This window comes from Ips typographus, linkage group LG8, assembly GCF_016097725.1.
Source record: "Ips typographus isolate SLU linkage group LG8, UJ_Ityp_2.0, whole genome shotgun sequence".
NCBI lineage: Eukaryota > Metazoa > Arthropoda > Insecta > Coleoptera > Curculionidae > Ips > Ips typographus.
In genome coordinates, this window is record NC_138429.1 from 6,172,905 (window position 1) to 6,183,547 (window position 10,643).

The 10,643-nt window shown below is 34.5% G+C and overlaps 4 protein-coding genes and 1 long non-coding RNA gene across 8 annotated transcripts; all 5 read left to right on the plus strand.

The window, feature by feature from the left end:
• Positions 1–182: 182 nt before the first annotated feature.
• Positions 183–1,167, plus strand: LOC145732715 (josephin-2-like). Its single transcript, XM_081985183.1, has 3 exons — positions 183–606; positions 659–839; positions 900–1,167. Exons 1-3 carry the CDS (start codon positions 296–298, stop codon positions 1,095–1,097), a joined length of 690 nt encoding a protein of 229 aa, XP_081841309.1. The 5' UTR covers positions 183–295; the 3' UTR covers positions 1,098–1,167.
• Positions 1,168–1,305: 138 nt separating this feature from the next.
• LOC145732727 (uncharacterized) lies at positions 1,306–1,856 on the plus strand. Its single transcript, XR_014179048.1, has 3 exons — positions 1,306–1,429; positions 1,490–1,618; positions 1,710–1,856. It is a non-coding gene; the product is annotated as an uncharacterized LOC145732727 (long non-coding RNA).
• On the plus strand, positions 1,715–2,673 carry LOC145732811 (tRNA pseudouridine synthase-like 1). The gene is made up of 4 exons (XM_081985310.1): positions 1,715–1,737; positions 1,899–2,192; positions 2,245–2,524; positions 2,632–2,673. Exons 1-4 carry the CDS (start codon positions 1,715–1,717, stop codon positions 2,671–2,673), a joined length of 639 nt encoding a protein of 212 aa, XP_081841436.1.
• Positions 2,674–2,717: 44 nt separating this feature from the next.
• Positions 2,718–8,982, plus strand: B52 (serine and arginine rich splicing factor B52). Of its 4 annotated transcripts, XM_081985160.1 has the most exons (4): positions 2,723–2,877; positions 2,971–3,192; positions 4,548–4,689; positions 7,644–8,982. In XM_081985160.1, exon 4 carries the CDS (start codon positions 7,844–7,846, stop codon positions 8,825–8,827), a length of 984 nt encoding a protein of 327 aa, XP_081841286.1. In that variant the 5' UTR covers positions 2,723–2,877; positions 2,971–3,192; positions 4,548–4,689; positions 7,644–7,843; the 3' UTR covers positions 8,828–8,982. The 4 variants fall into 4 exon arrangements, with proteins under 4 accessions (XP_081841285.1, XP_081841286.1, XP_081841287.1 ...); XM_081985161.1 differs by lacking the exon at positions 4,548–4,689; XM_081985162.1 differs by lacking the exon at positions 2,971–3,192 and having other exon boundaries at positions 2,768–2,877.
• Positions 8,983–9,177: 195 nt separating this feature from the next.
• On the plus strand, positions 9,178–9,914 carry LOC145732720 (dual specificity protein phosphatase 19-like). The gene has a single exon (XM_081985189.1). It carries the CDS (start codon positions 9,179–9,181, stop codon positions 9,752–9,754), a length of 576 nt encoding a protein of 191 aa, XP_081841315.1. The 5' UTR covers position 9,178; the 3' UTR covers positions 9,755–9,914.
• The last annotated feature ends 729 nt before the right edge of the window (positions 9,915–10,643 follow it).

Here is a 10,643-nt window from a genome sequence, read left to right on the forward strand (position 1 = left end):
ACACTGTTGCCAATCCTTAAACTCACTAAGAGTTTTTTGGTTAGGAAAATTGATATTTTCTTTATTTCAGTCTTTGCCATGCCAACTGATTAGAATAAGACAAAAACATAATCTGAGACCTTCCCGTCTGAATTACCAACGAGTACAATCTACAATGCTGCCACCATCACCACCTGAATATTACAACTGACATTTGACAAAATAATTTTTGAAATAACTCAAAATAAAAAAATCTTTAAAAAAAATCCTAAATTAAATAAATGGAAACAAATTTCAGTTTAATTCAGAGCAAAAGATGACCGAAACAGTTGAAAGTTATTCCAAAACGCAACTGCAAGACGAAAATTCACTTTCCGCACCTTCTGATAAGATCTACCATGAAAAGCAGGTTCGAGAATTGTGTGCCTTGCATGCATTAAACAATTTATTCCAAGAAAAAAATGCCTTTTTAAAAAGCGAATTGGACTCTATTTGCTACGGCTTAAGTCCGGAAAACTGGATCAATCCCCACAAGTCAATTCTAGGTCTAGGAAATTATGATGTCAATGTGATAATGAGTGCCCTGCAGGCCCGGGGCTATGATATGGTATGGTTTGATAAGAGAAAGTATGCAGTTTTGTCAACAATGAGTCCAGGCCCTTAAACAGTGTTATTTTAGGGATCCCCAGTGTTTAAATTTTGACAATATTGTTGGTTTAATATTGAACATTCCATCAGACTACAAAATTAGTTTTATAACAATACCGTTAAAACGGAGACATTGGATTGCGATACGGAAGTTAAATGGTTTGTTTTACAATCTAGACTCAAAGCTTTCAACCCCAACACCTATTGGTTCAGTAAGATTTCTTCAGAAGAAGTAACAAAACTCTGATAATCAGTATATTTGATAATTTTAGGAAAAGGATCTTCTCAGTTTTTTAAGAGTTGAACTAGACACTCAAGACAGAGAACTTTTTGTAGTAGTCACTGATGGAGTAGGAAAATCAGAACAATGGTTAAAAGAGCCTTCCAGCTATAACAATAAAGTGATTGATTCCAGTAGTAGAGATGCAGAGGAAGTATGTATTGGTGACATTAATGGGACAACAAACTGACGACCAGTAAACAGCCTATTTTTCACTACAAAATAACTGTTGTAATTTATTAAAAATTTTCTTTTTGTTACTCTGTTTTTTATTTGCTGAAAATAAATAATAGGTATAGTGATTAAAATGTAATTTAACAAACTACTTGTAGAAAAAAATGTAATATAAATTGTTAAAAAATGAATTTGCATTTGCTGTCCTAGTAACATAACCTCAATTTTCTGTTTTCTGGGCTTTTAGAGGTTATGTATTTATGCCGTATTTATTCCAAACTTGATTGAAATTAAGATGTCCCTTACAAGATATTTATTAAATTTTGCGTACATTGGTACTGGATTTAGGTAATTATTTTGAAGCAATAAAGTCAATTGGTATACGAACAACGAACGTGTTTTGTACAGGGGATCGCAGAGGCAAGTTCGAGGCGGAAGTCCCAGGCCGAACGACCCTTCTACAGTACAAGGGGTTTTAGAAATGGGACTGAAAAGACTTAATCCTAAAAACGATGTCGCCGTCACTATGGCTAGCAGGTAATTTATCTAAAAAACATAAAAGAAATAGTAATTAATAAAAAAATTAGATTTGAAAATTGTTAGGTTATGTTGTCATTTAGTTGAACAGTTAAAATGCAGTGTTGTCAGATTGTGAAGTAACGATCAAAGGGCGGCTCAGCTACAGTTTACAGTAGCCAAATTAATTTCAGCGACTTTTGTTTTGAAATTGGCATATGCAGCAATATAATAGTCTAAATAAATAAAATACACTTATTATATGCCTGTACTTAGCTTCAATATAGGTATTTAATTTTAGGACAGACGCAGGCGTTCATGCTCTTAGCACAACTTGCCATTTCGATTTGCATCGATCTTCCGAAGCTAAACCAACTGAGGTCATCAATAATCTCAATAAGTTTTTTGTGAGAGAAAATATTTCCGTTCGTATTCTCAACGCAAAAATTGTCCCGGACGATTTTCATTGTCGAAGATTAGCAATTTCCCGAACGTATTTATACAGGTTAATAGGAGCTAAACGTACCGAAGAAACACCAAGTCCGTTGCTGCTCTTTTTCCCTATTGAAGAACTGGAGAGAGCTTTTACATTTTCGTAGGTTTTTCAGTTAAATCACAAAACTATCCTAATTTTTTAAATATTTAAGTTACGGCGATAATTTTGACATTGATCGCATGCGAGCGGCTGCTAAGATGTTTGAAGGATTACACGATTTTCGAACATTTATGGGTCGATCCGACCATCCACTTAATAAAATGCAAACTCGAAGAGAAATTTTTAAGATTGATGTAATTGAGCGAAGGAAAGAAGAAATTGGGGTAGCTTATCCGTACAGTTGGCCTGAAGCGTTTCCACTTAATACCGCTTCAGACTCGCATATAATTATTGATATATACTTTAAAGGAAAAGGGTTTTTGTATAAACAGGTAAGTGTAGTAATTAAGTCTATTAGTTGAGTTACCACAAATCGGTTTTGAATTCAATCCTAAAAAAAAAAAATCAAATAAAACGTTGGGACGCTAGTTTGCTACAGTTTATGAAGTACTTGGCAACCTCGCAAGACAGTCAAGGTTGAGTGCGCGTGCGTTCTGTCAAATAAACGTCAATACAGGCGAGCGGCAGAGGTCGCTGGCGTAGGCGTTGTCAAACACATTTTGTCATTTTATCGAGCGGTTCTTTCCGTGTTCGTGCCGTGCCGTATACACGTTGTCAATTATTTTGATCTGTTTCTACGTAGTGAAAGCTGAAAATATCGCAGAGCTTGCCGATTATTTTTGCCGTAAGTAACCCTCACAAGTATGGTTTGATATAAGTAGCATTTTCAAGATGTGGAATCGAAAATATGCAATGATAAACGTGACCGATTCTCTAGCTGGCGCCCAAGCCGCACTGTTTCAATATGGCTACCAACAAGGACCAGCCAGAGGCCACTAAGCAATACGGCTTCATATCTATAAAGGGGCTCGAGACCACTTCTCTACCGCATAAAAGGGGCCTCGACCTGGCTTTTTGCCGCATTAAGGGCTCAACCCCCGACTTTGGCCTGGGCTGACTTGGCTGGACCGAATTCGAAGCCTTTCTTGACAAAATATTGGTATATACGACATTGATCTTTTTTGAGTTTTGTTTTCCGTTTAGTTCTATTCCTCAATCTTTAACAAAATTTACGTTATCTGTGCCCGGAAGTCGTCTATATTTTTTTGACAAGGTCTGGTTAATAACCTACAAGGTGGTTCAAGTAAAAGTTGGTTACAATTAGCAGCTGCAAGTACTTTGATAAACTCTTATTTTTCTTTCCTTGAACTGATTTACATTATTACTTTTAAGTGATATGATATCTGATGAGGGAAAGTGCTTATTAAAGTTTATTTAAACTGTTTACAAAAGGTTATCATAATACAATAACATGCTACATTGTTAAACTTTGCACCTCATTGTTCTCAAGATATGAGTGTGACTGTTCTTTATGTAATTAATTTTTTGGTTGTTTTTTTAATTGAGGATTTTTGACATTTTTTTTTCTGGATTGTTCTTACTTTATAATGCATTTTTAAAATACAGCTTGGCCACTTTGGTTCTCTACACCTCACATTATAAGAAACTGTTAAATGTACCTACAATTTTGGAGTTTTGTTAATTAGCATTTTTATAAGCAAGAAACAAATACACTGAATTTAAGAACAACCTAAAAACAAATTATGTTTTTTCTATGCTTTGTAACCAGTTTTTACTGTTAACCTACTTGGTATCTTCTGAGGTTTTGTTATATCTGAGCACAATGCTGTAAGGGGAATGACTACATCCAGAAAAAACGATAGAATAGACCAATAGACATGGCAAATGACTAGACAGATTTTGGATATAAGCTGCTACCATGAGGTACCAAAGTTGACTGTTCCAAGAGAATTTACTGGAAGAATATTTCAAAGAATGCTAAGAATAACATTTTTGGAAATCAAGTGTTAATCTACAGACAGCAACACTGCCATTGAGTATCAGACAGACAGAAAAAACTCAAATATTTTCCCAAATGAGTTTACACATTCAGATTGAATCCAGAGAAAGCAATCTAATGATTTCCAGAAGATGCAGCTGGCAAACTGGGCCACAAACATGACAGAAGTTTTGATGGACTAATTTCATTATGTCTACCACCAAATATAAGAGATCCTCCTTACTTCAGCATTGACAGCAGACTCAGTTGAAAAGTTTTTAAATCTCTAATTGTAATAAAATGATATATCTTTTATTAGCATTTTTCTTTTTGGTTATTTAACATTTGGCATTTATTATTACCAAACAAGTTTTTTGCATTTTGTCATAAAATAGTGTTTAGCATAAATGTTAAAACTTAATGGTTTAGACAATTTATTCAGGTGCTCTCACCATAATTCTTCAAAATTTGATGTCTTAGGACATTGACAAAATGTAGAAATAGAAATTTTACAGCATTTGAATCCTTTTAAAACCATGAAGCCATTACCTTGATGAACTATAAGCCAATCCAGCCAGCCACCTAGGTCTCGATTTGCTCCCACTAGCCATTCTGTTGTGTCAACCCAGGTCATGATCTTTATGTGATTTAAAACAGGTATGGTTCTGGATCAGTGTATTGCACACAAGTGTAAAAACGGAATTATGACTGTAACATTTGTTTTGTGTAATTTACCTAATTGCTATGAATATCAGAACTTATTACTAACCCACTGAACTGGTTTGATGTCGCCGAAATAGTGCCAGGAGAGTTCTTATACCAAATATAGAATAAAAGAGAGTTTAGACAAATATTAGAAGCTTTAATGAAGCCAAAAAATCACGCACAAGACGTAGATGCAATGAAAAGAAGAATGAGACACACACATAACCTTTGATGATCAAGTCTGACTGGAAGTCAACTGTCCAAAAACAGGATCTTCTGCATTGAGCCATAGAAACCAACAACAGCAAAGTTGGCACTACCCACACACAATGGATTGCAGAAACAAATAATAATCAATTGTTAGATGGTAGTAAGTTCTCTCATTGGGTAAATTACACAAAAGCATAATTATACAAGGTTTTCACATGCAGTGTATTATTATATTTTTAGTTTTAATTGTACATTTCTCTAAAGACTTTCTTCAGAATATGTAATAGTCCAAGAGTATATTTTTAACTTCAAAATTTTGAAATAGAGTAGAGGAGAGTAAATTGTCTGTCATTATGTACTTACAAAACAGTTTTGATTCAGATTCAGCAAAATTGACATCTGGTAAATTGTTCATTTTGAAACTAAAAATGTACTGTTTACATATGTGCTATTACATATCATGTATGTTTTGTTATTTTTTATATCCTACTATATACAAAATAATTGAAGTTACAATACAAAGCATTTTCTGCCTGAGGAAGAAAATATGTATCGTGAAAAATAGTTGTTTTCTTTAAGCATTGTTTTTCATTGCAATAACATTTCAACAGATCAAGAAACTAATACATTAATTAACATTTAACAATAATTAAAATTTTATTAACTTGAGCAATGTCTTATTTTTGGCTTTTTTGCATAAATGAAAAAAATTTAAGATATCCACCTAGGTCAGTTTATTATGAAAAATTGACAGAGTACATGCACTTTGCAGTAGCCTTGTTTATAGATTGTATTTCTGATCTCATCAAATGTTACAACTACATTCTGTGTCATAATTAAACATTTCCTGGGGAATTTCAAGTGGTTTTTTGAATACTTTTATTAAATCATTTTTGCGCAACTTATTGACTATTACTAACTAGACGAAACGGAAACTTTTTATTGTCTAACATCAGATTTATGATTGTTATATTCTCAGTGGATCTCTAAAATGGTAACTTAAGGTCTTACCGACCGAAATTTTGGATTGAATTTAAATTGAAATATTTTGAAAACCACACAAGATAAAAGGTTCTGGTGGGTAATATTTATTACTGTCATTTATTGGTAAGATTTTCTAGTTGTGTCATTTGACAAAATATTTCTAGAGCTGGTGTATACAGGGTGATTTACATAAGGGTATAAGTCTTAGAAGTTTTCATTTTTTCACAGGTGTTATTATTTATTGTCAGAAATTTTGCTTGCATGTTGTAAAATTAGTATTACTTCAATATTTATGGATGTATAGCTTCTGACCGTATGTACTACTCTTATTTAGAGTGTTACATATTCAGAACACTTGGGGTTGTGTTGTGATTGTTCACAACACCCTTTATGAGAATTTAAAATAACTCTTCCACAATTATTGAAGTTATACTCATTTTCCGACAATTTCCAAGCTAAAGTTCTGAAAAAGACTTAGATTGTCTTCTTCTCTTAGTTGTCTTAGATTCTTGGAAGAAATATAGTTTTTTATAAAAAGTAGGTAACCAATACTGACCCTTGATTGATATCTTTACTCAAATGTACTTTAAAATTCGAGCAGTTTGTTTCATTTCATCAGCAGTTTAGTTTAATTATTTCACAAATAGTAAAAGTTGAGTTAACCTTCTTACATGCACTTATTACCTCAACAAAAACATACTTCTATAGTATATTTTCAAACTTATAACCTTTTGATGTAGCCGATGACAAATAAAATCAATTTATGAGATCTGCTCAATTCTGAGTTTTTCCATAGAAGGCCCAAGGTGATAAGCTGGAATGTAGGGCGGATATAACAGACACTAGTCTTATTTTCTTTTTTTGTTTTGGTTTAAAAAAAAGTGTGACAAGGAGTATTGTCTCCTTAAATCAATTTAACACTTTCTCGAGTTATTATATTATACTTTTTTACTATGGAATTAAGTTTGAAATTGACACTGGTCTACAGGTCTTATTATCTAAAGCCTATGTCTGTTGTACAACAACTGAAATCAAGATTTTTTCCTAAATACACTTCAGTATACTTTACAGTGCATTTACTAAATTATGAAAGTAACATACATGTATCAGCGCACACTGGACATTTTTTTCGTTTTCTGTAAATTCTTGTCAAAATGACTTGGAGTTTTATATAGTAAGTCGACAAAATTTGTCGCATTACAGTACTATTTAGGGCGTAAATACTGTCCATGTAGACTTGCCATAAGAAAAGTGACACTTGGTTGTCATTGTATAAAATTGTCCAGTTATACAGGGTGGAGATGGTAACTTTGCTCAAACTTGTATGGAGTTCCAGAACAAATAATTTGATCAAATGAAATTCTTGCTCTAAGAAGCTTCTGTGATTCTATTGGTGTGGCCCTTTGTTTTAGTTAGATGATTAGAGAACTCATTGTGTATAACAGAGATTTTCTTTACTTTTTAAAATTGAAGCAATAATTTAGTATTAATTATAACCTACTGATGTGCTTTAAGACTATTTTAATTTGATTTTTCTTGTCAATCAAAGTGATGTGGTTTTGCCAATCTGACTGACAACATGTTGTAAAGTCTCCACCCTGTAAATCAAACAACTTATTGGATATCCACAACTCAGTTGTAACCACATCTAACTAAATTCAATCAAACTGCTTAGATATTAATATCACTAACATATTTTTATTGATTTTCAGGTGAGACGTACAGTGGGTACTCTACTAGCTGCCGCCAGAGGAACCATATCTTTAAGAGATATCCAGTTTATGCTACAAGTGCCATCAAAAAATAGTTGGGTATCAGCAGTAAAAAGCGTGCCTGGTCACGGATTATATTTATGCAATATTGAATATCCACCTGAAAATTAGAACTAATACAAACCAAATACAATAGAAAGATGGTAGGATCAAGAGTGTATATTGGAGGATTGCCCTATGGCACCAACGAAAGGGATTTGGAGCGATTTTTCCGCGGCTACGGTCGTATGCGAGAAATCACCATCAAGTCCGGTTACGGATTTGTGGAGTTTGAAGATTATCGCGATGCTGATGATGCAGTCTATGAGCTAAATGGTAAAAGGATATTGGGAGAACGAGTCACGGTGGAGAGAGCACGTGGTACACCACGTGGTAGAGATAGATGGGGTGATTCCAGCAGCAGTGGAAGTCGTGGACGGGACAGAGACCGAGGCAGCGGCCGTGATCGTTACGGACCACCAACTCGCACGGCACACCGGGTTATTGTAGAGAATCTGTCCAGCAGAGTATCTTGGCAAGATTTGAAAGACTACATGCGTCAAGCTGGTGAAGTTACGTACGCTGATGCGCATCGTGAACACAAAAACGAAGGAGTGGTTGAATTTGCCAGCCGTAGCGACATGAAGAACGCTGTTGAGAAGCTAGACGATACAGAATTGAATGGCAGACGTATCCGAGTAGTTGAGGACAAAGCAGGCCGTAAACGACGTGATTCCAGTTCCAGAAGTCGTTCTAGATCTAGATCGGCTCGTAGATCACGAAGCGGAAGCAAATCCAAAAGCAGGAGCAAATCCAGGTCTAAGAGCAAAGACAACAAGGCTTCCAGATCTCGTAGTCGTTCTGTGAAAAGATCCAGATCTCGTTCTACTTCTAGAGATGCTAAAAGAGCACGCGAGGATCGTTCTAGATCGAGGTCTAAAGCTAATGGCCGTGAGGATAGATCCAAGTCGAAAGAAGACGATCGTGACGCTCGCTCAAAATCCAGGGCTAGCGATCGGTCCCGGTCAAAGTCTAAAGAAAATGGACGTCGCTCTAGATCAGTTTCACGTGATCGGTCCAAGTCCAGGGAGGCTTCGAAAGAGGGTTCCAGAAGTAAGAGCAGGTCGAGGTCCAAAAGCAACTAAACTGTTGAGAAGGCAAATTACTACAAAACCACTAGATTTAAAAATCTTTTTAATTCAGTTGACAAACGAGCTTTTTTCTTCTTTAGTCTTTTAGTTTCACAATTTTAGTTTAAGTTGGGTTTACTAGTTCAAAATTAGATGGGTTGAAGTGATAACTTCCTGTGTGTATTTTTTATATCCAATTATACGACCGTATTCTTATCTGTCGTATTCAGATCAAACACACTGGACAAACTTATTGCTTATTTTACGAACTGTCTTTGTTAATCCACAATAAATATATTTGAAAATTTTGAATACTTGCTTAATGTATCTTTGATATTAGGCAACACATAAACCTAGAAGAGGATCATGAGTTTTCTATCTGAACTTCAAAAAAAGAGAACGTCACTTAAGCCAACGGAAACCATCGTAACCACTCAAGACGGTCAGAAATTCATCGAGCGAAATTCCAAAGTTCACAAACTAAACGAAGTTTGTGAAGGTTTTGTAGTTGATACTAAACCAGACGACACTCCTGCAAAAATCCTCAACCATCTGTATTTAGGTTCTCAAGATTGTTGTGAATTGCATGTCTTAAATGCTTATAACGTTAAAAACGTCCTAAGTCTAGGAATTAAACCTTGCGTACAATCCCCTCACATTACCTATAAATATGTGAAAATGTTGGACTTGGAATTCACAAACTTGCAAACATTTCTCCCTGAATGTTTGAATTTTATTTCTCACTCTTTAGATGATCAAGTAAATGTATTAGTGCATTGTAATGCTGGTGTTAGTCGTTCCGCATCAGTAGTAATAGCATACTTAATTTTATATCAAAAGTTAAGTTTTGAAGATGCATTTCAAGCTGTTAAAAAGGCAAGACCCTGTATTAGGCCAAATGATGGTTTTATGGCTCAGTTGCGACGATTAAAAGATGTGTAACATATTTTGTGTATAATTGCAGAAAAATCCAAAGAATTTACATTCTTACCATAATTTGTTTTTTTCTAAGTAGGTTTGCTGTACCAATTCTTATATTATGTATTATGAAATCACTATTCTACGTACTTGATAAGTTGGCAAAATAAATTTTTATGAAAAAGTGTGTTTTTTATTGATTATTTTCTCATAAAAGTAAGTATAAGTAATGTAATGAGTTGTTTTTAATTTTAGAGTAAAAATACTTGGGATTCATTTTTTTAGACGTTGCTTATAATCCACATTATATTGAAATAAGTCTTAAAAGATTTTTCGTATGATCTACTAATGTAGAGCTCGAATCAGATGAGAAAAGGCCACCGCATCATCAATGACGCAGTTTTTAAAACTATTTCTTTCTCCTTCTACAGTTGCCGTCGCATTAGATATAATCAGAGGCGTCCTATTAAAATATTCCCGAAAATATATTGTTAAGCGGTCAAAAAGCCACTTGGCAACGTAGTACGGTTTTTACTTGGACACAATTAAAACAGATGCGGCAGCGGCCAGGGACATTTGGACCTTTTTATATGCTTTTACTAGCCGGCACTCTAAACGGTGTTGCCAAGTTTAAAAAAATGTAGTGGCGGACAGGGAGACTTAGGGGGTTAGGTTAGGTTCCGTTTTAGTCTGGTGTTTTGGTTGTATTGTTGATGGTCGCAGTTGAAGTTCACATAGTGTTATGAATAAAAAACGTTATTTTGTCAAAATGTCTTTCAAAAAGGTTGGAAAGAAAGGTGTTATCATATACAGCCAAGGCCGTGAAATCGTCAGTAACGTCTTACAATTTATGAAGAAAGAAGCAGAAGGAGTTTCCATTCCTTTGAAAAACTTGTTGTCTTTTATTTTCTTT